Raw genomic sequence first — 14,967 nt, 5'->3', positions numbered from 1 at the left:
TCTCTCTCTCTCTCTCTCTCTCTCTCTCTCTCTCTCTCTCCACCCACGAGGTTCCATCGGACTTTAATAGAAACGGTCACCAGGGACAAATAGTCAAGCCCTCGATCTCTCCATCTTCCTGGCAGCTACTAGCTAAAAGTTGGACGTAAGAAGTCGCCGCCTCGCGCGCCGTCCATCGATCATCCGTCTAATGCAAATTGAATTTGCATCGGGTTCGTCCGAAAATCGCGAATGGCGAGATATAATAAGCACACGGAAAAAACGTCTGGTTGAATTAAGCAAACTTCTGGCGAACGGACCAGGAAGTTCCGGTTGAAGTTACCAGAATTCTGTTCAAATTAACCAAAGTTCTAGTTAACTGTTTTGTGTATCCTAGAAGAAGATAGATCTAGCGGTAAAACTGACCGCTATGCAGAAGTAACTAGAATCCAACCGGTTGAAATTCTAATTACTCAGTCTAATTCTAGTTACACTATTATTTTTATCTTCTTTTAGAATACGCAAAAATAAAGCAATATCCTGATCGATTTTTCAAGTTGAGCTTAAAAAAGCCGGGAAAAAAAGCTCAGATAAAAGCCAGATATGAATTTTGTCAAGATCTGATCAGATATAACGTTATATATGATTCAGATCTGTTCATATATAATCATATATAATCACATATAATTGTATATATGATTATATATTATTATATGTGGACAGATCTGAATTATATATAACGTTATATCTGATTATATCTGATCAGATCTTGACAAAATCCATATCTGGCTTTTGTCTGAACTTTTTTTCCCCGGGTACATCTTACGTCTATGATTATGGAAATTTGTGTGTGGGAGCTTTTGAGCCTCTGCGAGCCGCGAAGGGAGAATAAGCTCCACTGGGACGAGACGCGGCGCGACGCGAAGGGTCAGTCCGTGATGAAGGCGCGAAAGTGTAGATATCCCATCGGCTGACCGTCGGGAAACGGTGTAATGCACGACGGCTTCGTCTTCTTTCGTAGCGACGACGTCACGGTTCTATTTCTGGCCGCGTGGACGCAGCGATATCTTTAGAGCGACCATCGGTACAGTCTGTTTCCGAGCTTTCCTTCCTCCGGAGCCGGGAGCGTGCCAGTTGACGAGAGAAGCCGGGGCGGAGATGATTTATGCCGACTAAATCGGATCATTCCGCCATCCCTCCGTCTGAGCATGGCGCCCTTAATTCCGCCTCGCTATGCCTAGAGATGTGGCGACGGCCCTCGCACCACGTCGGCATCAACATCCTATGGCATGGTGGAGACGACGAATTTAGAGGTGCGGCTAAAAGCCGCCGGCGATCGTTTTGCAATCCCGGGGTGAGATCAAAGTATAGCGCCAACGGAAATATTACGGCTGCGCGGCTCTTATTGTCGAGCAGGCTGATTAATTGAAGCCCCTCGTTTGAAAAAAAAAAGAAAGAAAAATAGAAACTCTCGTTCGACGACGGTTCGTCGACGAGGCTCTTGAGACTCTTGAGACGAGATCTTTTGAAAATTTCGATGGTTCTACGCGAAGGGACACACGAGTCGATCTCGAGCTTTGCGATGCTCCTAAAAACAATACGAAATCTGTTCTCCAAGCTCCTATTTCGCTGTCCTTTGATTCGGCCCTCTGTGTTTTGGGGGTTTACGAGGATGGAGATGAACATATTCATATTTCACGAAATTGGAATGATATTAGTACAATAATTGCGAAGCTTGGTTAAAAAGCCTGGGCTACTTATCATCGCATTGACGTGTGCGCGCTTTTTACTTGAAAAATTATATTTTTTATTATCTCCTTAATAAGATTTTTTTCATACGGAGAATTAAGGAAACTAGCTTAGCGTAGCTTGCGCGAGAGACAGCCATTAAAAATATAATTATTTCACAAACATTTTTTATTAAAAGACCGACCTACTTATCTCCCCATTTATCTCTCCGAATTCTCAAATTAGCGTTCGATTTATTTTCATCGAGGGCATAGATATAACTTGAAATTAAGAGGGAGGACGCTGAAAACATAAAAATAATATTATATCAAGTGATTTTGTTCAATAAAAAAAGATAACCTGCAATTGGCGGGAGAGGGGTGCTGAAAATATAACAATAGAATTACATCGAGTGATTTTGTTCAATGAAAAAGGAAGCGTCTCGATAACTGAGACACCGGCCGCTAATGGGTTAATGGAAACGTGACAGAGAAACGGTGACAACATGTTTGAGCCGTCGAGTCGTGTGTCTCGCCATGTAAATTCGCGATTCCGGAAGCGAAGTCGCTTGTGCTTTCTAATCGACGCATCTCTAAATAAAGCTAACGGTGTCCTTACTGTCCCGCCGACTGCAGTCGGTGGCCGGAGCGGCTGCTCGTCTCCTGGCACTACATTGAACTATCTGTTGCCTCTGGACCGGCGCCAAGATCCGGTGAAAAAAAGAAATGCCGTACGGATGAAGATCGGATCGGCGTTTCTCGCGCTCCCTCCGATCGACTTTCCGCCCCGATCATTACTCGAATATCCTCCTCGGGTAATTATCGCGCCTCGTGTAAACCGGCCCTGTCGAATAACGCGTCGAGTGTATTTTCGTCGACATAAGCAAACACGATCGGTGAGCGCGGAATGGCGGGAACTAAACTCGGTTCATCGGGCTCGAGAATAGAGCAATTAATACACGCGTGTGTGTGTGTGTGTGTCTGGCTTATTAATAACAGTCGAGTTCGACTTTCGAAAATGAATAAGTTCCCTTACGAATGGCGCCGGGCCAAGCACAATAATTTCCAGCCCGCGGTGCCATCTTTTGTTGCTACTTTGCGCCTTTGTCAGCGATAATTCGCGCGAACTCGGACAGTAATACTCAACTGGAATGTTTACCGAGCCAAGCTTATTTATCCTGCTGACGTTATACGATCCAGGGCCAAAGTCGTTTTCTCATTGATTGTACACGTGACCGATGCGGAAATTGTTGTAATAACTGATTTCTACACTGAAAAATTCATTTAGTTGGGTTAATCAAAATTTGGTTAAAATAGGGTCGAACAAATATTTCGGTTATGAGGGCCAAAATTTCGTTCTTTCTACCAAAGATTTGATTCTCTGAAACTAAACCTGTTTCATTTTTGTTTCAAAAAATCAAACCTTTGGTTCAAAGTACGAAATATTGGTATTTTCACAAAACATTTGTTCTACCTTATTTTAACCAAATTTTGGTTAGCTCAACTAAATGAATTTTTTAATGTACGTTATTAATGTTTTTATCACAATATTTACCGTGATGATTATTTGTTAATTTCGATAAAAAATCCAGAAGCTTTTACCTAATGAACATTATCTAACAGTAACATTACGCCAATATTATAATTTTTCGCTTAACAATGTAACTATTACATAATTATTAAAAATTTGGAAAAAATAATAAAATGTATTCTTGCATACTGTACACAAATTGACCTCATAGTGGGTGCAATGGGATAAATAATCGTATTTATGATTATATCACTTGGTATTTAAATCATATATTTGTCTTTATCTAAGTTGAAGCAACAACAAGGACAAACATATGATTTAACTATCAGTTAACTTACTAAGAAGTTGGAATAACCGTCTCTAAGAAGAGGAGAAATTCACGAATATTATTACATGACGCTATGAGTATCATTAGTCACTTCTGTCGAGTAATACTACTTAATGCCAATATTTGTTTGACAGTAGACACATTGAATGAAACATTTATAATAATTAAAAAATAAATAAACGTATTCGGTATATATTATAATTATAAATATATTGTGTTTGGTAAGTTTCAGACTTTCATTTTATCAACAAATTTTTTTTAAATTATTTGCGCACAACCATTTACAATAACTTTTTGCTTAAGGGGACTGGAGAATCAGATTGCCTGAAAATCATGCTTGTTCTTTCACACTTTTGTACGACAAACTGAATGAATATGCGAAAGTGTTATTTTGACATGTATTTATATAAAGAGAAGAAAAATATAATTTTGATACTCATTATAAGTGTATGGTACGTGTAGTTAAAATATATTTTGTTTTTCTTTTCAAGGTCGTCATTTTGCAGTAATGACTTTCAGTGGTTTAATTAAGCTGAATTTTAGGTAGAAAATTTCCGTAAGCTTGTCGTTATCGTGTGAACTGACAAACTTGTAAAAATATTTAATTTTTAAATATTAATTTTTTTACTATAAAATAACTGAAAATTTAATAATATTTCATTAAGATATTTGCAATTTTGTTAATTTCTACTCAATTTCTATTATAATGGTTCACACGATAACGATAAGCTTACGAAAATTTTCTACCTAAAATTCAGCTTTAAACCACCGATAGTCAAGATATTATTGCAAAATATCGACCTTGAAAAGAAAAGCGAAATATATTTTAACTACATGTACTATACACTTATATTGAGTATTTGATCATCAAAATTATATTTTTTTTCTCTTTATATGTTGTATAAATTCACGTCAAAATAACACTTTCGCATATTCATTCAGTTTGTTATAAAAAATTGTGAAAAAAGCACGATTTCCAGGCAATCTGATTTTCCAGTCCCCTTAGTAAGCGCCATTGTTCTTCTTTCCCTTACGTATCCTATTAATATAATATATGCTATTAATGCAACGAGCATTAATAGCATATAACGATGCATCTTTCATTAAACAATTCAAATTTGTATAATCTTTCATTAAACAATTCAAATTTGTATAATGAACTGCGTGAAGCAAGGAGTTATACGAAGTTGCAGACCATAAATAAAAAATATGACAAACGCTTTTTCTCGTATCGATTGATGTCTTCATTATGGCTTCATTGCTAAGCGATTTAGCTTAAATATCATTCAAAATGCATGAAAAATTTTAGTGCAAAAATGTAAACTTGCGATCGTAAAGCACACCCATTACAACCCATACGAACATAGAATTGCACGTGGAAATTAGAAAATCTTACAATGCATTATTAAGATGCAAAATTGGACATTACAAAATATGAGTGACCGATAGACCAGGTAAACGAAAACATCTGGGATTTTTCAGCGATGATTAATAATTGCCAATAAACTGGTAGTTATTTGTGAACTTCACGTAATTACTGATTGTTCTAACAAAAATCAGGAACGACGCATACTAAGAATGGTTCAAAATTCCTGAGACATCCTCGTGCAGCTCTCGCTACCTTTTTTCCACGTTTTGAAAATTAAATCATCGAGATGAATCACTACGTTTCAACCTATAGACGCGACTACGCTTCGCCTCAAGTATCATGTCAACTTCCACCACCGCAAATCGCGAAGAGCATCACTTGTACTTGCACGCAATCGCGGAAAGCACTTGAACAACTTTTACTGATGTACGCGGAACCTGACGATCGGAGTTGTACCAGTCGTGTGGAACGATCACTGAAACTTTGTTTCACCAAAGATAAGCTCAAGAAACCGGTAAATATTTCGAAGCCTCGTATAAATTTGTCACTGTTTCTTGATGCTATAATTAATGACACGCTTCACAAATAACAATGGCTTATGCCGAGGAAATTAGAGCGAGATCAATGAGTAATGTAGAAATCTGGGAGAGGGAATGATTTTGCTACAATTAAACTTTTAAAGCCCTCAGTGAAATATCCTGATCCGTGTGGAGAATTTCGCGATGAAAGATCGGCGCGAGTGAATGCTAATCGTTTCAAGACTACGTATCAAGTGGATTACAGTGATCCTGGTAAATACGATTAAAAAATATTTGAAAAATCTAACAGTTGTTACATACACCTGCATGTACGCGCAAATATTAATTTTCTGGTACATTCTTGTATTTACGTTTTCGTTTAAAAAGAAATTATTTTTATTTCATCAGCAGCCGCACGTATGGCGCGACGTGACAAACCGTCGACAATCGTCGAGAAGGACAGTCAGCAACTGCAGTGTTGCTTGCCAATTAAAATTACTATAGAACCTGACTTTCGACCACTTTATCATTCCCAACCCCCGAGTACCGACAAAAGCCCGAGAGCCAAAATACGCCATGTTTCACGAGAAAAGACAGCGAAGTGTGGGAAGAAGCGCGAGGATGACGCAGGACATTTTGCAGCTTGGAAATCGGAGTATCAAGATAGCATTGGCAAAATCGGTCACATTATTATCAAAGCTAAATTTCATCAGCCCAAGAAAAACGTTGCACCGGTGTACATTACTTCCAGTTGAATCTGTTGGAAAATCTGCAATCAATTAGATACTCAATAACTTTATTTGAACTGCAAAATCGGATATTTGAATAAAATAACGTAAAAGAGGAAAAAATGTGTATTAACGGTTATATATATCTTAAAAAGTTGCACTCAAAATTAGGCGAGTGCGTATCTACGTTAGAAAGAGAGAACAATGGTACATGAGAAACGAAATCAATGAAAAGTATAGAAAACGTAACAGAAGGAAATGCACAATTGACATTCAGATTTTATTTGTGAGCAATATCGGCTACTTCAGATCGCACATTGGCTTGTTCCAAATGTCGCGTGTCCATTTACGTAAAAATATGTAGTCACTAAATTAATCGAGTTAATCAGCACCATTCAACCCGGTTTTGCGAGGAAACAATTATCTCTGCGCGAGATATAATCAAAATTCGCGAGTTGCAAAATGATCGACGTCAAGGAAACTCTCGAGTCGTTTGTCGCAAGTGTTGCAATCGTGCTTTTGGATGCAATATTTCATTATGCGCTCTACAGAGTAGCTGTCTCGTTAATTTCCCAGTGAAAGATCAAATCACTCGGATCTATCCAAAATTTTTGAAATGTAATCTTTTACGAGATGCCGCCTTACCTGACATGAACTCAACGCTACTTCATTTCATTTAATCAATGTTTTCCGTCTCTTTGGATTACTGAAAATTGTCGGTACAGATTTTGCAATTTATCGAAAGAAAATTCTTGAAAGTTGCTGCGGCAAAATATCGAATATACCGGAGATTTTGTTAACACGACACGTGCAATTGATCTCGTGAAAAGTAGTAAAAATAGCATCATCACCAATGGATACCAATGCCCCATTGTACCTCTCGAGATCTGATCTAGAGGATTGCAAATGTGACGCCCATAGCTTTGAATATAAGAAGATTAGGCAAGTACAAAGTTCCTATAACTAACTTCTAATAATTCTTATTTCAAATTTACATATCTATCAGATTATTTCATGATATCAATTATGCGCAAATGCAGGTTTAAAAGCGAGATAATAATTTTCCAATAAAAAAATTGTATAATTATTAGCAAATTATTATATACATGATGTGATAAATACTGACTTATTAAAAAATTATGAAGTAACAGTTTGAAATAAATAAAAGAAGCAGCAACAATCTTATCATTGAATAATTGTTATACCATTTCATTTATCTAATCGTCTCGATTATTCTACTTCACTTTATATGTAATACATATATTTTTATTGCAAAGATACAAACGATTAGCTGATAAAGAACGGGGATCTTGCAAAGTCAATCACGAGAAAATAAGTCTCACATCGTCGACGTTGGACATTGTACCCTTCGATTACTTCGATACGAACAAAGCAATGAAAAGCGTTTACAAGACCGACTATGGAAAAAAAGGTAAATTCACAAGGTTTCTATCGGAAAGAAAGAGGAGAAAGAAATGATAGAAGCTGAAAAAGAAACTTGCGCTACCTTTTTTCATTACATCATATATTACATTGCGAAGTATATTATTTGATTGGATCTATCCATCGTAGAATACAGTCCATTGATGACAGCGACAGATTCACAGATTGAACGATCTGTTATACCAGCAACTACTAATTGGAAAGATGTTTATAGAGATCCGATCAGATTTAGATATTCGGCTATGGAAACACCAACAATTCAACCTGCCAAAACGATGAGTGACTTGAAAGGTAAATTGTTGAAATATATAGAAGTATCTACATATGTGTGTACATAAAAAAAGATACTGAAAATAGTTGAGAGAAGTATTATTATTTTTACACACATCTAGTATATTATCAATTACGATTAGTATATTATTTCGTATGTTGAATTATATAAAATATGATTGCTCGCAGTTCCAGAGACTGCTTCCTTTTGGTACGAGCCGTTCACAAGCTCTTCGGAGTATACGGATAAAATTAGCAAATTGGGTCTAAGCAATATGAGAAATCAGCAACGATTTTTGAAGCCTCTTCACCCGATAAAAAGAAAACTTAGCAGCTGCAATCTGTGATAATCTAAAAGGATGCATTACCTTTGTAGTGAAAATAAAAGCTACCGATTGTTGCAAACAAAGACATCAGAAATGTGTATATACAATAAGAACGATACAATATGTAAAATGCATTATAAGAAAATGCGTTTATAAGAAAAAAAATATAGAGTAAAACATAAATAGATTATAAAGGTTAATTAAACTTGCTTAGGTAACAGGGAGATAACACATATAATTATATCATTGTAAGATAAAGGAAACATATATTGATAAGATACCGTTTCTGTTTCCTCCTCTGTCTTTAAGTAGACAAGTTTTATTTATCACATTGCAATAGTCCGTTGTTAACAAGTTCCACAGTGAAACTTTGTCTCGCGAACAATTTTCTCAAGTCGATTTTCACGTTCACATAATTATATTACGGGCTAATTAGGATTACCTAGTTACTTACATGATCGTTTTGTTAAGCAATTAACCTGGTTTAGTACTTTGGTTGGTCCTCGTACATAAATTCACGGTATATTGATTCTCAATGGCAAAAATATAATTAACTATGCTCAATTACTTATACCGTAAACATAAACCGAATATATTAGTCAGTTATGTGAGCTAAGTACAGTGAAAAAATCTAGAATATCTATAGTATTTACAATTATGTCTCATGTAACTCTGTACTCTTTACATATTATCTTTGTTTTCAATCAAAATGCTTTAATACAGAGAAACAATAACAATATGAGCATTGTGATATATAATAATGGAATCGCAAATTATAATACAACTCATCTCAATACACACGCACATTGTACTATCAAATTGAGAAAATTCCAATTTGTACGATTTACAAAATTTGAATTTTCCAACTGGCCACGACTACCGCTCGACTAAAGTTTCATACAAGTGCATGACATACGTACGAATATATAAAGCAATATAACTAATAACGCGCCTGCATTTATGTCGCATATACACGTATGCAGTCGTAGAGGAATTATTTGTTCTAATAATCTTTCGAGTTTTCGTATCATTATAACCGCTAATATCCCTTTGTTGTATCGTTATCCGAATTACCCGTTTACGGGAAAGAGAGAGAAGCTGTCAGCGTTTATAGAATAATAGATAAGCATAAGAGGCTTTTTTTTAGTCCACCATGAAATATGTTGTTATATCTGTTTCGTAAGGCGTATGGTGGTTTGTTACAAATCTCATTTTACTGCGATTTGAGCAAATAAAAAAATGGCAAAAATATTTTTGTAACGTTTTGAGAGTTTAGGTGAAATCAACTTTTAATAAGACTTCTGTCGTACTGTAAACGTGAGAGGTGTTGCACAATTATCATATATAAACTGAAAACGCCTTCAGGATATTTTTGGTGCATATCTACACGCCGTCAGTATTTTACACTGTACTGTTAGGGCACAATTTTACGACGTAGGCAGATATTAAAGACGCGGTTTCATGACTTTAAAGCTACTTTTCTTATTGGCTAAAGCTTCGGTACGTGCACACACGTTTTCCGAGCTACGCCTAATAATATCTATGTACTCGCTTGACGTTTGAATATCACACTGCGATTTTGCTTCGTCGTATGAATAATTGTCCGGCTTTGGTGCGCTTAGAATTGACCTCGTGTCTGGCTAGAAATTTGAAATTAACGTTTCACACAGTGCGATATCGCCAGAAATGCATACAGAACATGGATATTTACCACTGGCTCATTCACCACGATACTCTGCGACCATTTTTCAACGTGTTGCGAATAATTTGACTTTTCTGATCTGGAAAAATGGCCACATTTACATGTATATAAAATGTTCGAAATTATTGATTTACATCTGGTTATATCTACTCACTTGGATTCGGAGCCATGTTCTTCCCGTAATGCAGTGTCCTTTGCACATTCCTCTGGATAGCTGCAAACGGAGTTTGTTCTTTCCTTTTGTTCTAATTCATCGTAAGTACACACGTCATCCAGAGACAAACAAGATTTAGCAAAACGTTCTCTGCTGTAAATGGCAGTTTTCCTAAGCGGACTTTGTTCGTGAACACTGTTATTCTGCTCACTGAGGGTTGTACTACTCGTGTCGCAATTGTGCAAAGCCTCATTTTTCGAGTTGTGTTCCTCGCTTTTTTCGCCGTCTTTTAACACGTCATCTATTACATCTCTCACACTTCTCAGACTATCGTCCACCGAGAAAACATTATCGTCGTTTCCCTCTCTTCTCATGTAGTTGTCGTTTGAACTCTCGTCCACGTCGTTTTGGCTACTAAGAGCCATCTCGCAGCTGCTTATAGAATTGGAACTTCTGTCCCTGGCGCTCACGGAACTTTCCAAGCTGTCCGCGACGTTCCTCGATTTAGAAACCGACGTAGGTATCATAATCTCTATGTTACTCTCAATAACAACCTTATCGCTAATGTCGGCAAAATTATTATCCTTAAGAGTTATGTTATCAATATTATTCAGAATGGCACTATTTAACGTCTCGTTACTACTATTGCTTGACCTATCCTTAGCTAGTACCAAGGCTTTATTGTCAATGGCACTCTCTTCCGACTTGCAAATACGCTTCGATTGACTGCCCAGAGCGGGCGACTGCACGGGCTTGTCCAGGCCCTGATCCAAAGAAGATCCGAGCGTCGACTTGATATTTTTCAATTGACTCATCGATCGTGAGGAACGATGGCATTTCTCGAAGATTATCTTCTGCAGTGGCGGCGTGAGAGGTGGGTTTTGTTTTCCGTTGCCGACTTCGGTGTCCAACGACGAGTTCGAAAATGTTCGTTTCGAATTGTCCAAACTGTGAGAAATAATACAGGTGAATATTATAATAAAGGTGGACGTATCAGATGGCAGTTAATGTTACATACTGGTTCTGATTGGGTTTAACGTTGATTAGCGTAGCGAGATTCGGCAGAGTCGCTCTTAAATCTGTAGTCGGAAGGCCGCAATACCACCGAAGTTGCGCTATATTTTTGTTCAATAAATACACAGCGTAATGAAACTGCAACTTATCTTTGCTTCGAGCAAACAGTGGAAACCTAAGAATAACATATTGCGTTTGTGATAATACATCTCACTTGCGAGTAAAAAAACAGCTGTCAGATATCCTTACTGTTTGTCATTATCGGGCAGACTCTCCGTAATATGATCTATAATTTTACTGCGCGAACCGTAATGTATAATAGGATATCTAGTCGGTATATTCAAAAAGTTCGCGATCATCTGCGTTATATGTGCAACGAAGCCCAATGCCACGGCCACTTGTGTATCGTTGGATAATTCTAATTCTTCACTGTCTGGCAAGTGAATACCGTTTATTCGGAATTTCCCAGTACTTTCCTACAAAATCACAAGTATTAGTCACTCCACTTTACATTCACAAACAAGATAATTTACCTAAATTACTTAATCAACTTTAAATTTTTCTTTAAACATCTTAAGCAAAAATCATTCAAGAGAACACACATTTTTCTTATATAATTTGTAAAATATTCAGTTAATGTAAAATAAACTCAAAGCAAATATACAAGATTTTTCTAGGTTTCCAAAATATATATTTGGTTTTGTACTGCCTTATTTTCATCTTTGTGGTGAAAACATTTTCAAATAAATCTTTTATAACATATTGCGATTCGAAGTCAATCACACCCACCTGTCTAATTGGATATATTAAACTTAATTCTGATATTAACAAGCGCCGCCTGTGTGCAAGATGACTGCTTATTTGCAAATAAGTTTCTCTTGTGTCTATATGATTCTGCCGCCATTCGTTCAGTCTTTCCATGTCTTTGTTCAATTCTCTGTATCTTTCCATCAAATCAGAACCTGGAAAGAGTGTATTCTCGTTTATATTATTTTGGATAATTTTCTAATGTATCGTGTATATATATACGAGATGGCTTCAGTCATACTAACCATGATCTTGATTCTCTTCTGCAATGTTAGAATGTAATTGATTTAGTACACGAATCTCTCCCATTTTACGTGCTCTCTCTTGTTCCAACAATTTTGTTCTAAATTTAGCCATTTCAAGCTCCTTACGTATTCTCATAATTTCAGCTTTCTTCTCCCTATTCACCTTACGCGGTTGCAATAGTCTGTTTAAAGTTGTCTGTGGATATTTAGGAGTATAAAAATCATCGCCTGAAGCAATGCGTACTCTAAGTGCTTGTACTGATTCTGTTTGTTGCTTTAGTGCCTGCATTTTGCTTCTCAGACTGCTGAGCTTGTTCACAGTATAACTGCTCTTCACCTCAGATGCATTCATACTCATGTTGAGATACCGCTTCAGGTCTGGAACTGTTACAAAGCAATACACAGGAGCAAAGTATCCACCATGAAAATGGAATATCAAGGAGTTCTCTTTCAAGATGGTTTCCAGATTTGCTGATAACTTAGGGCCAATATAGGCTAGTCCAGTAAATGATATTCCCCATGTGAAGAAGGTTACATCAGCTGTAGCGTCACCTGCCATAGAACGCTTCCAAACTCTTAGAATAATCTCTGAAGAAGATACAATAGTTACTTTTATATTTCTTATGGAAATTGAACAATATCAAAGTAAAATGTATCATAAATAAGATAGTAAGCTACAACTTTTACTCATACTTTTCTCAAGAAACAGCCAAGAACAACACTTATTGTACTAACAGACTAAAAAGCTCACCAGTGGCTGTTGAATAACCTGTAGCATGTAGAGTAGGTACTTCCAGACTTGCCCATCTCGGATTAGCATTGTCGATTGCTTCACTTGTATATAATGGAGATGACATACTTGTCCAATGTAAAGTGTAATAAAACCAACATACTTCCCCATTTACATTCCCTGTTAGATTATGGCCTATTATTTGTATCAGATTTCTGAGTCTCAGCTGAAAAAAGTATCACAAAGAAATGAGATAACAGCCTCTTATCGCGTCCGGTGAACGATATTTTGCATTGTCGATTTAATTTACAACTCACCTGCTGCGTGCCGAGGGGAAGCCAGGTCTTGTACCGCGGGACAATTCGCGGCTGAAGGGTTAAATCTAAATCCTTAACGACGTTACGCGATTCGGAAAACTCCATTGTGTAACTTCATAGTATCGCGATAACGTCATTCAGTCGCAGAAATAACCGCGATAAGAATCCGAGAGAACGCGGAATATTTTAACGAACAACACGAATAGTTGCATACGAATACGCAGGTTAACTAACTTATTACAAGATATGATGTAAATTAAAAAATTTGTATCTGGCGATTGTATCCGACGAACGCGATCGCAAAAGACGATTAATCGTTGATTTTACGTGTCCTCTTAAGTCATTAAATGACGCGTAAAATTGCTTGAAACACTCGTAATGACATTTGAGAAATTCTGACAGTTCGCATCGACACTTATCGGTGCTTTGGTAACTTTGTCGGGGCCTCACAGGGTAACCACCTGTAAAAGAAGAAAAAAGCAGTTTTCCCTGAAGTTAGTCTACGATTCTAATTTATGCAAATCTGTGATATCAAATCAAATTTTTCGATGTTCAAATTCTCGTCGTTATCATTATGCATTTTTATTTAGTGATAATTTTATTTAGTGAAAATTTACAAAATATTGAACTATACGTTTAGAGAGAAAAAGTGCAAAGAGTGCAAAAGCGTGTTCTACTCTTGTTATTTACTGAAAGTTGAACAAGGACAAAACACGCTTTTAGCACTAAATAGCGTCTTGCCGAACGCAGCTTTAAAGCCCGTATCAGACTATAGATTAGGATCATGGATGTATGCATGGATCCCGCATACAGCCAGAAAAATGAAACCAACGGGTGTATATCAGTTGGACATGGGGCAATTGGACACAGTCCAATCACAAGTCGCTGTTCCAAGGGACCCTACAAATGTCTCTAAGTACACGGTGCTGTGATTGGCTGTGTCCAAATGCACCGTGTCCAAGTGCATCGCTCCCGAAACCAACATATAGAAAGAGACCATAGATATAATCAGAGAGAAACCTGAGAGCGGCCACGCCATACGTTTTGGCCGACACCGATTTTCACGCTGTTCAATGCGCCATCTGCACCCATTTTTTAGGTGGAACTACGTTCCCTACGCCCATTTTTAAACGCTGCCGGTAAAGTGTCGATTTGTTGCGTGTCCATTCTATGCCCAATTTCTGGCGATTTGTGTCCGTGTTAAGCGCATAATTGCGTGATTGAAAACATGGACTGTCCATGTTCTTAACCATGCAATTATGCGCTTAATACGGACACAAATCGCCAGAAAATGGGCATAGAATGGGCACGCAACAAATTGACACTTTACCGGCAGCGTCTGAAAATGGGCGTAGGGAACGTAGTTCCACCTCAAAAATGGTGTAGATGGCATCGAACAACGTGAAAATCGGTGTCGGCCAAAACATATGGCGTAGCCGCTTTCAGGGCTGCTATTCCGTTACCGTGGTTCCGACAGTTATCGGATCGATAGGCGTCGTTGCGCAATTTTTCCACGGTATAAAAAAGCTGCGCAACGACGCCTACCGATTCGACAACTGTCGGTACGCGGGAACGGAATAGTAGCCCTGGGTTAATCCATTCTGGGTTATTCAGCCTATGTTTATTGGTCGAACAAGTACTGATAAGCTTTATGATTGGCTAGTAGAGACTTATGACGTCATTAATCGCTCTCGGAGCGATTAACCCAGGGCCAGTCGAACACGCTATAACATTGCTCTACTCTAGCATCGGAAAGCAGTATTGAATTGTCTTGAACCA

The 14,967-nt window shown here is 37.5% G+C and overlaps 3 protein-coding genes across 3 annotated transcripts; 2 read left to right on the top strand and 1 right to left on the bottom strand.

Annotated features, from left to right (window-relative positions):
- The first annotated feature begins 4,714 nt into the window (after positions 1-4,714).
- On the top strand, positions 4,715-6,372 carry LOC116846223. Its single transcript, XM_032819775.1, has 4 exons — positions 4,715-5,019; positions 5,126-5,448; positions 5,617-5,725; positions 5,861-6,372. The coding sequence occupies exons 2-4, from the start codon at positions 5,221-5,223 to the stop codon at positions 6,205-6,207; spliced, it is 684 nt and encodes a 227-aa protein (XP_032675666.1). The 5' UTR covers positions 4,715-5,019; positions 5,126-5,220; the 3' UTR covers positions 6,208-6,372.
- Positions 6,373-6,487: 115 nt separating this feature from the next.
- LOC116846224 lies at positions 6,488-8,424 on the top strand. Its single transcript, XM_032819776.1, has 4 exons — positions 6,488-7,122; positions 7,458-7,612; positions 7,753-7,914; positions 8,083-8,424. The coding sequence occupies exons 1-4, from the start codon at positions 7,034-7,036 to the stop codon at positions 8,238-8,240; spliced, it is 564 nt and encodes a 187-aa protein (XP_032675667.1). The 5' UTR covers positions 6,488-7,033; the 3' UTR covers positions 8,241-8,424.
- A 78-nt stretch (positions 8,425-8,502) lies between these two features.
- Positions 8,503-13,302, bottom strand: LOC116846222 (UV radiation resistance-associated gene protein). The gene is made up of 9 exons (XM_032819774.1): positions 13,189-13,302; positions 12,893-13,097; positions 12,142-12,729; positions 11,879-12,051; positions 11,339-11,565; positions 11,094-11,264; positions 10,076-11,023; positions 9,931-10,000; positions 8,503-9,859 (listed from the first exon to the last, which is right to left on the bottom strand). The coding sequence occupies exons 1-9, from the start codon at positions 13,291-13,293 to the stop codon at positions 9,665-9,667; spliced, it is 2,682 nt and encodes an 893-aa protein (XP_032675665.1). The 5' UTR covers positions 13,294-13,302; the 3' UTR covers positions 8,503-9,664.
- Between the last annotated feature and the right edge of the window lie 1,665 nt (positions 13,303-14,967).

Source organism: Odontomachus brunneus, unplaced genomic scaffold (genome assembly GCF_010583005.1).
Source record: "Odontomachus brunneus isolate Ranch 3 - 2012 unplaced genomic scaffold, Obru_v1 Obru_scaffold_062, whole genome shotgun sequence".
Classification (NCBI taxonomy): domain Eukaryota; kingdom Metazoa; phylum Arthropoda; class Insecta; order Hymenoptera; family Formicidae; genus Odontomachus; species Odontomachus brunneus.
Note: the sequence above shows the minus strand (reverse complement) of the source record. Positions and strands in the feature narration are given on the sequence as shown.

What these genes read in the sequence shown, in the direction of transcription:
- LOC116846223 (XM_032819775.1), top strand. Translation starts at nt 5,221, where the DNA reads ATGAATCACTACGTTTCAACCTATAGACGCGACTACGCTTCGCCTCAA. An exon ending in AAGATAAGCTCAAGAAACCG is followed by an intron (nt 5,449 to 5,616) that starts GTAAATATTTCG and finishes AAACTTTTAAAG; the next exon opens with CCCTCAGTGAAATATCCTGA. An exon ending in AGTGGATTACAGTGATCCTG is followed by an intron (nt 5,726 to 5,860) that starts GTAAATACGATT and finishes TTATTTCATCAG; the next exon opens with CAGCCGCACGTATGGCGCGA.
- LOC116846224 (XM_032819776.1), top strand. Translation starts at nt 7,034, where the DNA reads ATGGATACCAATGCCCCATTGTACCTCTCGAGATCTGATCTAGAGGAT. An exon ending in TTTGAATATAAGAAGATTAG is followed by an intron (nt 7,123 to 7,457) that starts GCAAGTACAAAG and finishes TTTATTGCAAAG; the next exon opens with ATACAAACGATTAGCTGATA. An exon ending in AACGATGAGTGACTTGAAAG is followed by an intron (nt 7,915 to 8,082) that starts GTAAATTGTTGA and finishes GATTGCTCGCAG; the next exon opens with TTCCAGAGACTGCTTCCTTT.
- LOC116846222 (XM_032819774.1), bottom strand. Translation starts at nt 13,293, where the DNA reads ATGGAGTTTTCCGAATCGCGTAACGTCGTTAAGGATTTAGATTTAACC. An exon ending in AGGTTATTCAACAGCCACTG is followed by an intron (nt 12,730 to 12,892) that starts GTGAGCTTTTTA and finishes TATCTTCTTCAG; the next exon opens with AGATTATTCTAAGAGTTTGG. An exon ending in CTGCCCGATAATGACAAACA is followed by an intron (nt 11,265 to 11,338) that starts GTAAGGATATCT and finishes TGTTATTCTTAG; the next exon opens with GTTTCCACTGTTTGCTCGAA.